Source organism: Dendrobates tinctorius, unplaced genomic scaffold, assembly GCF_039654945.1.
Source record: "Dendrobates tinctorius isolate UK_male_01 unplaced genomic scaffold, ASM3965494v1 ptg000138l, whole genome shotgun sequence".
In the NCBI taxonomy this organism is placed as follows: domain Eukaryota; kingdom Metazoa; phylum Chordata; class Amphibia; order Anura; family Dendrobatidae; genus Dendrobates; species Dendrobates tinctorius.
This window is the reverse complement of record NW_027361806.1, coordinates 22,690,522-22,703,628: the sequence shown is the minus strand read 5'-3', so window position 1 is coordinate 22,703,628 and position 13,107 is coordinate 22,690,522. Positions and strand designations below refer to the sequence as shown.

The 13,107-nt window shown below is 45.8% G+C and overlaps 1 protein-coding gene across 3 annotated transcripts in view; it reads right to left on the bottom strand.

Moving 5' to 3' along the window:
- Positions 1-13,107, bottom strand: part of AK5 (adenylate kinase 5) — a 198,934-nt gene that overhangs the window by 160,340 nt on the left and 25,487 nt on the right. Inside the window, exon 1 of one of the 3 annotated variants that reach the window (XM_073544831.1) lies at positions 9,573-10,019. The exons of 1 other annotated variant lie outside the window; for it this stretch is intronic. In XM_073544831.1, coding sequence (XP_073400932.1) covers positions 9,573-9,632 — 60 coding nt within the window. In that variant the 5' untranslated portion in view covers positions 9,633-10,019. Of the gene's footprint in view, positions 1-9,572; positions 10,020-13,107 lie in introns of those variants that run through there. One more of the 3 variants, XM_073544830.1, reaches the window with a different exon arrangement.

The following is a 13,107-nucleotide window of genomic DNA, read 5'->3' as shown; positions in this document are numbered from 1 at the left end:
TAAAGCATATATGAAAAATGGACACGTAGAGAAACAAGAAATGAAAAACATTCCTTTTTTTGTAGTGTCGTGTGAAAGTTTTGACACCCCAGGTCAAAATTACTGTTATTGTGAACAGTTAATCAAAGTGAAGATAAAATTATCTAAAAGGCCTAAAGTTACAGATGACACATTTCATTTGTATTTTAGGCAACATACATACATAGTCATTTTTTACATTTTAAAAATTACAAGAAAGGAAAATGGTCAGATGCAAATTTTTGGGCACCCTGCATTGCTAGTACCTAAAAAAAATAAAAAACAAATCTGAACTGAGAAAAGTAAGTTAATGTGTATGCACAATGTAAGTGCATATTAACACATGACCATTAGCCAGAGAAAACAAAAAGCAAAAAACACAAATATCCTGAACTAAAAAGTAAAAAATGCACTGCAAATAATGCATAAAGGTAATAATAAGGGTATTTAGTAAACATAATTTTGATCAAAATAATGTAACAAGCCATCCCGCCATGTCACGGCAACCCTTGTGGGACAGTCCCTACTCTAGTATTTAAAACCTTTTCACTTGCCAAGTGACGTGAATGTGAATAAGGATCGAGCGGCCTAAGCTGTTACTAGTGGTTCAGCCGCTTGATCCTTATTCACATTCACGTCACTTGGCAAGTGAAAAGGTTTTAAATACTAGAGTAGGGACTGTCCCACAAGGGTTGCCGTGACGTGGTGGGATGGCTTGTTACATTATTTTGATCAAAATTATGTTTACTAAATACCCTTATTATTATTATTACCTTTATGCATTATTTGCAGTACATTGCTAGTACCTAGTAGCATCTCTTCCTTTTGCAAGTATCAAGAGACAAGTGACAAGAGACTTTCAATTCTTGTTTGAGTGATTTTCCTCCATTCTTCCTTGGAGAATTCCTCCCGTTCTATGAGATTCCTGGGGCGTCTTGCATCCTCTATTTTGAGGTTTAGCCACAGATTTTCAATGATGTTCAGATCAGGGGGCTGTGAGGGCCATTGTAAAACCTTTAGCTTGCACCTTTTGAGGTCGTCTATTGTGGATTATGCCGTGTTTTTAGGATCATTATCCATTCATAGAAGCCATCCTCTTCCTCTTCTGCTTTTCACCTTCAGCTTTTTTACAGATAGTGCTATGTTTGCATCAAGAATTTGTTGAAATTTCATTGAATCCATTCTTCCCTCTACCCGTGAAATGTTCCCAGTGCCATTCACTGCAACACAATCCCAAAGCACGATTGATCCACCCCCATACTTAATGGTTAACGAAATATTCTTTCCTGAAATTCTGTGCCCTTTTTTCTCCACCTTTGATCATTGTGGCCAACGAGTTTTATTTTACCTCATCGGTCCACAGGACTTGTTCTCAAAATGCATCAGGCTTGATTAGATGTTCTTTTCCATACTTCTGACTTTGAATTTTATGGTGACAATGCAGGAGAGTTTTTCTTCTGATGACTCTTCTATGAAGGCCATATTTGTGCTGGTGTCTCTGAACAGTAGAACAATATACCACAACTCCAGAGTCTGCTAAATCTTTCTGAAGATCTTTTGGCGTCAAGCGGGGATTCTGATTCGTCTCTCTAGCAATCCTACAAGCAGCGCTCACTGAAAGTTTGCTTGGTCGTCCAGACCTTATCTTGACCTCCACTGTTCCTGATAACTGCCATTTCTTAATTACATTTCAAACTGAAGAAAGAGCAATTTGAAAACACTTTGCTATCATCATATAGCCTTCACCTGCTTTATTGGCCTCCACCATTTTCAAAGTGCTCGGGAGCTGGTTAGAAGAACCCATGGCTGGCTGCTGTTTTTGGAGCAGGGTTGGAGGAGGCTGGGGTTTTATAAAGAAGGGAAATTTGCATCATCTGACCTTTCCTAACAATGATCCTGAACAAGCCATAATCCTAACAGAATAATTAAGGTCAAAAGTTAAGGTCAAAGTTATCTGAGCACACAAATCTACAAGGGTGTACAAACTTTTGCATTGGTCCATGTTTTTTGTGTGCCTAAAATACAAAGGAAATATGTCATCTTTAACTTTAGCCCTTTTAGAATTCATTATGGTAGTGCCCTCCTGAAGAAGGATATTTTGGGCCCCTCGGGCTCCACGTCTCGGATGGTCCGCGCCCTCTGTAATTACACCGCTCCCTGCACAGATACATTGACCTCACTGACCCATTGATCCAGGCTTAGAACTTGCAATTAAGTAGAGAAATCTTTACTTTGCCCCTACGTTCGTGAAAGTGAATCAAGAAGAGAGATCAAAAGATAAGTAGAATTTTTAAGAGCCGTGTCACCGGTAAAGCATCCTCCGCTGCGGCTATTTACAGCTCCGAGTAATAGAAAGCCGACAATGAGACCCCATTAGTCTATTCACCATGGAGAATGGGTGTGCTACGCGATATTTGTGGCTCAGAATGGACGAATTATACCGTTATATTTACTGCACTAGTCACAGAACGGGTCAGAATTCTACTCATCCCCCCATGGAGCGGAGTCTGCAGCCAGATACATTATACTCCTAATCTGCTGTGTTATTACCGAGAGCATCAGACAGATATAAGATGTGTTATACCAGGACCGATAACACATAGGGTCCTTCATTACAGCCAAGTGTACTCTATGGCGGTTATAGGAATCACTGATAACCTGGGGCCGCTCCAGCAGAAATCAAAAAGTTCACACAAGTAAGGATAAAAGACTTATTTTAGTAATTGCTTATATTTTACATTTCTTAATTTCTTTCTTTAGTTATATGTTTCCTGGAAAGTTGTGTTATCCAATATGGTCACCACATGGCGGTATTACGCCTCCATACAAAAGCTATGATTCTGCACCAATTGCAGTGTAAGAGATTAGAGATGGAAAAAGGGATTTCCCTTGGATTTATGTCTCATCGTATTCTGGAAATATTCTTCCCTAGCAGGGGCGTAACTAGAACTGATTGGGCCCCATAGCAAACTTTTAAACGGGGCCCCCCTCAAAGACACACCCCTCCAGGAACTACATTTCCCAGAGGTCCATGCGGCAGGCAGCTCTGCAGAGAGCTAATAGACAGCGAGGGCTCAGGGAAGGGGCGGGACTGAACTAGTCTGAAGCAATGCACTGGCTGCAGGCAGGGAGGCGGGCCCAATATGTGCTTCGCTCCGCACAGCAGGCACAGAAATGCAGCGTAGGCTGCAAAATCATAGTGTACAGTTTTTTCCGCCGGGGCCCCGGATCCCCTACACTAGACACACCGGGCCGGCGGGCCCCCAAGACAGCGTTGGCCACCGACAGCACCCGCCGGAGTGCCGCAGTAATGTACTTAATTAAATTGCACTACCGGGTAGCGCCGATCGGAGCCGGGGACCTGGTCCCCTAAGCAACCGCTTCGGGTGCTACCCCGGTAGTTACGCCAGTGTTCCCTAGAAGTAACGCCCCTGTAATATGGTGGCCCATTGAGTGCCTACCGGTCCCTTGCAGGGAGCTGGATGGACGCTGTGTCTCACTACACGGGTTATGCGCAGACCACTCATTACAGCTGTCACTCGGCTTCTCCCTGTCACTTAAAGAGACCTTCCCGTCTTACTCAGAAGTTTCTATACCTCACATAGAAGCGGAATCATCCATCATGTGGCGGACAGGCTGTGGATCGGAGGGATCACGTGGCGGACAGGCTGTGGATCAGAGGGATCACGTGGCGGACAGGCTGTGGATCGGAGGGATCACGTGGCGGACAGGCTGTGGATCGGAGGGATCACGTGGCGGACAGGCTGTGGATCGGAGGGATCACGTGGCGGACAGGCTGTGGATCGGAGGGATCACGTGGCGGACAGGCTGTGGATCGGAGGGATCACGTGGCGGACAGGCTGTGGATCGGAGGGATCACGTGGCGGACAGGCTGTGGATCGGAGGGATCACGTGGCGGACAGGCTGTGGATCGGAGGGATCACGTGGCGGACAGGCTGTGGATCGGAGGGATCACGTGGCGGACAGGCTTTGGATCGCGGGATCACGTGGCGGACAGGCTGTGGATCGCGGGATCACGTGGCGGACAGGCTGTGGATCGGCGGGATCACGTGGCGGACAGGCTGTGGATCGGCGGGATCACGTGGCGGACAGGCTGTGGATCGGCGGGATCACGTGGCGGACAGGCTGTGGATCGGCGGGATCACGTGGCGGACAGGCTGTGGATCGGCGGGATCACGTGGCGGACAGGCTGTGGATCGGCGGGATCACGTGGCGGACAGGCTGTGGATCGGCGGGATCACGTGGCGGACAGGCTGTGGATCGGCGGGATCACGTGGCGGACAGGCTGTGGATCGGCGGGATCACGTGGCGGACAGGCTGTAGAGCGGCGGGATCACGTGGCGGACAGGCTGTGGATCGCAGGGATCACGTGGCGGACAGGCTGTGGATCGCAGGGATCACGTGGCGGACAGGCTGTGGATCGGCGGGATCACGTGGCGGACAGGCTGTGGATCGGCGGGATCACGTGGCGGACAGGCTGTGGATCGGCGGGATCACGTGGCGGACAGGCTGTGGATCGGCGGGATCACGTGGCGGACAGGCTGTGGATCGGCGGGATCACGTGGCGGACAGGCTGTGGATCGGCGGGATCACGTGGCGGACAGGCTGTGGATCGGCGGGATCACGTGGCGGACAGGCTGTGGATCGGCGGGATCACGTGGCGGACAGGCTGTGGATCGGCGGGATCACGTGGCGGACAGGCTGTGGATCGGCGGGATCACGTGGCGGACAGGCTGTGGATCGGTGGGATCACGTGGCAGACAGGCTGTGGATCGGCGGGATCACGTGGCGGACAGGCTGTGGATCGGCGGGATCACGTGGCGGACAGGCTGTGGATCGGCGGGATCACGTGGCGGACAGGCTGTGGATCGGCGGGATCACGTGGCGGACAGGCTGTGGATCGGCGGGATCACGTGGCGGACAGGCTGTGGATCGGCGGGATCACGTGGCGGACAGGCTGTGGATCGGCGGGATCACGTGGCGGACAGGCTGTGGATCGGCGGGATCACGTGGCGGACAGGCTGTGGATCGGAGGGATCACGTGGCGGACAGGCTGTGGATCGGAGGGATCACGTGGCGGACAGGCTGTGGATCGGAGGGATCACGTGGCGGACAGGCTGTGGATCGGAGGGATCACGTGGCGGACAGGCTGTGGATCGGAGGGATCACGTGGCGGACAGGCTGTGGATCGGAGGGATCACGTGGCGGACAGGCTGTGGATCGGAGGGATCACGTGGCGGACAGGCTGTGGATCGGAGGGATCACGTGGCGGACAGGCTGTGGATCGGAGGGATCACGTGGCGGACAGGCTGTGGATCGGAGGGATCACGTGGCGGACAAGCTGTGGATCGGAGGGATCATGTGGCGGACAGGCTGTGAATCGGAGCGATCATGTGGCGGACAGGTTGTGAATCGGAGGGATCATGTGGCGGACAGGTTGTGAATCGGAGGGATCATGTGGCGGACAGGTTGTGGATCGGAGGGACCCCTGTTCTGCAGTTTAGGCCCCATAAGCAGGACCTGCCTGTCCCATGTTAATGCCATAAATAGCTCAAGAACATAAATTCTGGGGTCACTATGTCTCTCAGGAACAGGGTCTCCACCCAAACCATAACTTTTGAACCTTCTTAAAGTATCATGACTTGTTCGCATGTAATAAGATCAATGCACTTTTCCCCCACATGATTTTTTTTAGAGCAAAAAAAAAAAAAAACACTTTACAGTAACAGCAAAATTAATAAGATTTCCAAAAATTTTATTCACACATTACATTTTTCTGTCTGGCGCTTTTTAAGACAAAAAAAATAAATGTACAATGTTGATTCTTTCAGTTTTTACTGATGTTTTTCCCCATTATGATCAAAATGGGTTATCACAAAAAACGCATGTAATCTCCACTGCAGTTTTCTGACCGTAGCATGCTGTTTTCATGCAGAAGAAAAAAGCATAAAAAAAGCCACAAGTGAACTTACTCTTAAACATTCAGTCATTTCTTAGTTATATCGGATCTTGGGAAAGAAGAGTGACAACAATATTGTCATTAGAGCTCCAGCAAGAGTTGCCAGCTTACTCACCATCCTAGTTACATAGTGATCTTTATTAGGGGAAAGATTCCTCCCCGACTCCACATACGGGAATCAGTCCGAAAATCTAGTGTCCAGAACCCATTATATTATATTACCACGAATGGCGTCCAGGCCTCTATGCTATTTATTTCCAATAATGTGTATTACTAGGAATGGTGCATCCAGCTGGGCACACTGGTCCGTCACGGGCATCCTGGCACCGCACTCATTGTGGACGTTAAGGATTTAATGCTCTGCACATAATAAACCACAATCACAGGGAGAAACTGGGAACACCAAAGACAAACATGTTATTTCCTAACGATCCTGTCTTCCACCCGCGCAGAGGACGACACGTCACTCGGAGAAGGATCCTGCTCAGACAGGTAATGGCAGAATGTGGTGGGCACTGACGCTGGCTGCGCACCATGTGGAGATGTATAAATGTGTACAACGACGGCATCAGATGGCACATCACGCTGCACTGGCAACCGCCGCTCACTATGGCACGAGGATTACTCCGATTCTACTGGTATTAATCTCATCTAACACGAAGCGGAAATCTACATCTGCAGGGGATTTACTAGAAGGCGACACGGGTACATGATAGCTAGTTACCAGGAGTCTAGCTACATTGATTCTGTAACTGATACACTGTTACAAAAGTACAAGGAAGGCAGCATATAGCGGTACTATATGTAGAAAGCTACACTATCCTAGCGGTACTATATATATAGGAGGCTACACTATCCTAGCGGTACTATATATAGGAGGCTACACTATCCTAGCAGTACTATATATAGGAGGCTACACTATCCTAGCAGTACTATATAGAAAGCTACACTATCCTAGCGGTACTATATATAGGAGGCTACACTATCCTAGCGGTACTATATATAGGAGGCTACACTATCCTAGCAATACTATATACCGTAGAAAGCTACACTATCCTAGGGGTACTATATAGGAAACTACGCTATCCTAGCAGTACTATATAGAAAGCTACACTATCCTAGCAGTACTATATAGAAAGCTACACTATCCTAGCGGTACTATATATAGAAAGCTACACTATCCTAGGGGTACTATATAGGAAACTACACTATCCTAGCAGTACTATATAGAAAGCTACACTATCCTAGCAGTACTATATAGAAAGCTACACTATCCTAGCGGTACTATATATAGAAAGCTACACTATCCTAGCGGTACTATATAGAAAGCTACACTATCCTAGCGGTACTATATATAGGAGGCTACACTATCCTGGCAGTACTATATAGAAAGCTACACTATCCTAGCGGTACTATATATAGGAGGCTACACTATCCTAGCAGTACTATATAGAAAGCTACACTATCCTAGCGGTACTATATATAGGAGGCTACACTATCCTAGCAGTACTATATAGAAAGCTACACTATCCTAGCGGTACTATATATAGGAGGCTACACTATCCCAGCGGTACTATATAGGAGGCTACACTATCCTAGCAACACTATATAGAAAGCTACACTATCCTAGCGGTACTATATAGAAAGCTACACTATCCTAGGGGTACTATATAGGAAACTACGCTATCCTAGCAGTACTATATAGAAAGCTACACTATCCTAGCAGTACTATATAGAAAGCTACACTATCCTAGCGGTACTATATATAGAAAGCTACACTATCCTAGCAGTACTATATAGAAAGCTACACTATCCTAGCGGTACTATATAGAAAGCTACACTATCCTAGCGGTACTATATATAGGAGGCTACACTATCCTGGCAGTACTATATAGAAAGCTACACTATCCTGGCGGTACTATATAGAAAGCTACACTATCCTAGGGGTACTATATAGGAAACTACGCTATCCTAGCAGTACTATATAGAAAGCTACACTATCCTAGCAGTACTATATAGAAAGCTACACTATCCTAGCGGTACTATATAGAAAGCTACACTATCCTAGCGGCACTATATAGAAAGCTACACTATCCTAGCGGTACTATATATAGGAGGCTACACTATCCTAGCGGTACTATATAGAAAGCTACACTATCCTAGCGGTACTATATAGAAAACTACACTATCCTAGCGGTACTAAATATAGGAGGCTACACTATCCTAGCAGTACTATATAGAAAGCTACACTATCCTAGGGGTATTATATAGGAAACTACGCTATCCTAGGGGTACTATATAGGAAACTACGCTATCCTAGCAGTATTATATAGGAAGGTACTCTATCATAGCGGTACTATACAGGAAGCTACACTATCCTAGCGGTACTATATATAGGAATCTACACCATCATGTCGGTAGTAAATATAGGAATTTACACTACCACTACTATAGCGGTACTATATCTATATATGAAGCTACACCATTATATCGGTACTATATATAGGAAGCTACGCTATCCTAGCGGTACTATATAGGAAGCTACGCTATCCTAGCAGTGTATATAGGAAGGCACGCTTTCATAGCGTTACTATACAGGAAGCTAAACCATCCTAGGGGTACTACAGTATATAGAAAGCTACACTATCCTAACGGTATTATATAGAAAGCTACACTATGCTAGGGGTACTATATAGGAAGCTACACTATCTTAGTGGTACTATACAGAACACTACACTATCCTAGCGGAACTATATATAGGAAGTTACACTATCACAGCGGTACAATATAAGTAGCTACACTATCATAGCGATATTATATAGCATACTACACTATCCTTGCGGTACTATAAAGGAAGCTACACTATTATAGCGGGACTATATATAGGAAGCTACACTATCATAGCGGCATTATATAGAATACTACACTATCATAGTGATATTATATATAAAGCTACACTATCCTAGCGGTACTATATAGGAAGATACCGTATTCTAGCAGTGCTATATATACAGGAAGTTACACTATCAAAGCGGTATTATATCTAGGAAGCTACACTACCATAGCGGTATTATAAAGAACACATCATAGTGGTACTATATAGGCAGGTACACTCTCATAGCAGTATTATGTAGTATACGGTACTATGTCTAGGATTCTACACCTAGCATAGCGGTATTATATAGGCCACTACACTATCATAGCTGTATTATATAGCACACTAAACTATTGGTACTATATAGGACACTACACCATCATAGCGGTACTGTATACCGTAGGTGGGCTACATTGTTATACTGGTACTAGATAAACTACATTGTCACAGAGATGCCAAGTAGTGTATATTGGCACAGAGATGCCACCCAGGACGCAATGTTACAATGTGGCAGATACTTGCATGACATAATATGCAGAATTAGGTACCAGACTTGATACATTTGCTGTGTCACAATGTGGGATTACAATAGAAGTACACAATGCCCTAATACTCCAGGGGCAGGAGGAGCACAATCCTGTGCAAAGCAATATTATCTACTAATGGAACAATGATTGCACAGGTACAGGAGATCCTTACCTCGAAAAGCTGCGGGATCTCCCTCCTGGCCAGGTATTCCTTAGGGTCAGTGCTGTTCATGTCTGCAGACAGTGATAATGATGATGATGATGAGTCCTCTACAAGTCTTCAGCTCGGTGTCACTAGTGTCCAGGCATCAATGTCCCCAAACTCCCAGCGTCGGCTCCACAGATCAGTGTACAGACATCCCAGTGCTCAGCTGCCAGTCCTCCCAGTGACACAGCCCTCCCTGACTCACAATCCTCCCAGTGTCAGCACCAGCCGAATGACTGCACACAGGGGCTGCCGCCTGGATGGCTGTGCTGTCCTCATCCACACAATGTGCTGCTGCCTGCACTGACTGCAATGTAAGATTGGAGCAGCCGAGCCGACTGATCGCACATGCACCCCAGACACCAGGCTGTGCCAGGTCCCTGCCCTCTCCCTGTAAGCTCCTCCAAGTTCATACACTCGCATGTCAAGACGATTAGGAGCAGCCAAGAGCAATCCTCCGACAAGCCAAGTCCTAATTCACTAAGGATGGCTCATGCACTGTGCTGCTCCTATCAGGGCTCACTCCTCTGCCCCATCAGGGGTCAATCACTCCACTGCCCCCATCAGGGGTCACTGCTCTGCCCCCATCAGGGGTCACTGCTCTGCAACCATCGGGAGTAACTCCTCTGCCCCCATCGGGGGCCACTGCTCTGAGCCTGGAAGTGGTGGTGATAGTATATATAATAAATTTGATGTAAGTCAGTTTTTTGGCACAGATTCATGGCCTCTTGGCTTCGTAAATTGGCCACACTATACAAAACCCATGGAAACACGGTGACAAGAAACAACGGAACATTCAGCTGTTCCTTCATTATATCTATGACCATCATCAGCCTTGCCAGTCGCCACCCAGCTTTCCTGAACGTCTGAAAGGCAAATCTTTCTATTAATGCAGATTTACGGCTATTGCATCAACATGGGCGATCACTCAGCTTTCCTATTATTGAATGGCATATGTGCCAGGTTACACAGCGTCACAGACGCATCACGACATTGATGGGGCTTGTGGTACATGTCATTATTTACAAGGGTGGTCTCACTTATCTGCACACCCCTCCTGTAAATGAGGACTCGCCTTGAATCAGCTTTTTGCTGTAGATCTCAGAACTATGGGCCATGAATGGTCGGCTGTATAATAGATAATGTGCAGAGTCAGGAGAAAGAGCGGCTCTTTGGGGGTCATCTGAATGTATAGACGGGCGGAAAGAAGTGGCCGCCCAATGCTGCTGGTTACACTTCCCCCGAGCAATCGAAAATTGGTCTGACAGGTAGAGATTCACCTTGATGTGGCAGCAACCTGCAGCTGTTGGGTAATACCGGAAGTTGCCGACTACTGCCCTAAGGCTGGATTCAGATGGCCACAAACAAAACCGTCTGCCTTAACCCCATAATGACCGCCAATACGTCTTTTTACTGACCTATGAATAGCATCCTCCGATCGGTGACAATTCAGCAGCTGTCGGCTGTACGCTGACAACTTGCTGCAACAACCACTATCATCAGTGTTTGCACCGTCCATATCTGTTTAACCCCTTAGATGCTGCTGTTAATAGGGACTACATCATATAAATGGTTAACAAGAGAGAGGGGGGGGCTCCCTGTTTAACCCCGTCGGCACCCTGAGATCACAATTATGTGGTCCTGATGTTTTCCATGGCAATTACGGCCAAATAGCGGCCTTAGAGTCTGTCGGATATAGTGGTCTGTTCAGAAGTTAGCAACATTTAGGTGGTAAAAAATACACTTTTTCCTTCCTGTCAGGCCACTTTGCAGTAATTCCTGAAAAGCACCTGAAGGGTTAATGAAGTAAGTTTGAATACGATGGGAGGTGCCGTTTTAGAATGATATCACCTTTGGAGGTTTTCCAATATATAGGACCCCGAAAGTCACTTCAAACCTGGATAGGTCCTTCAAAAAAAAAAAAAGTGTACATTTCCTTGAAAAAAAGTAAAAATTACTGCAACTTTTTTTTAACTTCTGCAAGATTGCCGGCGGACGAGTCCTTGAATGGAGATATGTGTCAGTGCGGCTAATAGCTCGGAAGCATGCTCCAGCACCTATAGTGCTGGGAGAGTTATTAAGCCATTCCAGGGAAGGGTTTTACGAGCGATCATAAGAGATGGGTTGGAACGACCGCTCACATATCCCAACCCCAGGAGCGTGGTATGGCAGATAAAATGGAGGCCGAGTGTCAGTGGCTGGAGGTGTGGAGACCACGGTCCTGAGCGGGCGGACCACCAGTACTATATGGACTACTTGCTTCCTGTTTGTTTTCACTTTGTGACGGAAAAGGATGTTCATTTGTTTTTTTTTTTTTATCCTGAGCGGTTTATGCAGTTTTAATAAACCAGCCTGGACATTTCAGCAACACGGCCTCCTGTGCCGACCTCAACCACAGCTGAGTGAGTCCGGACCTCTACACCTCCTAAAAGGTTAACAAAATAAAACAACATTTTACAACTGGTGCTGATGTAACGCAGACAGGAGGGGAATGTTATTGATTAATGGTTTTCTGTGGTATGACCACCTGGATTAAAGGGATAATCATTCAAAGTTTGAAAATTGCATTTTTTTTTTACATTTTAGTCAAATTTCTGATATTTTGTTTTATAAGTAACAGACCAAAAAACAGCTTACATATCAAAATGAGGAAATGGTTGCACTCAAGTGCATTAAGGCATGTCAATGTGAAATACATGAAGCGTGAATAGCGTAATGGCTTTTGAAATTTAGGAAAAACATGAGATGCTTAGCACAAAATTTGGCCAAAAAATGTGAGCCCATCCACCAAAGTCAAGGTGATCTCATGGATCCCTGATCTTACTGCCTAGTGTGAACATTTACCTCTGGTTAATAACTTGGTCAAGCCTATATTTAAAGGAAGGTCGGAACCAAATGTGAAAGGGACCCATTCGATGAGATCACATTGACCCACAAAAATAATCAACTTTGTATTATATGTTATCAGAGAAATCAGCTTCTTTGCTCTCCTGGGATGATCATTCACTCTTGTTTATGGGTAAAGTCTGTTAGATCTGAATTCCGTGAAGATAGATTATCCCATCGCTGAACAGGAGATGACAGTTGGTGCTTTTAAAATTCAATGGAGGGAGGAGCTACATGCAGACACAGACATTTTGCTGCAAGTTCTCCTGACAGTTACAGCTCTACATAGAACTTCATGAGCACCAAATGTCATCGCCTATTTTAGTAATGGGAAAATCTGTGATCAATGAATGATTTTACCCGTGATTTGAGAATTTTGAGAATGATTGGTCGAGGAAAAGAAAGAAGCGGATTTCTATGATGAGATACAATACACAGTTTATTGATTTCACAAGTTCTATTTGTTTATGAAAAAAAAATTAGAGCAACATATATTCTTTAAGATCTATTTCAAGATAGTACACCCCTTCCCTAACGAGCTACATTCCTATCATCCGCCGCTGACCCTTTCCGTTGCAATCTTAATTGGTAACAAATATCTTCTCCATCTCATCCG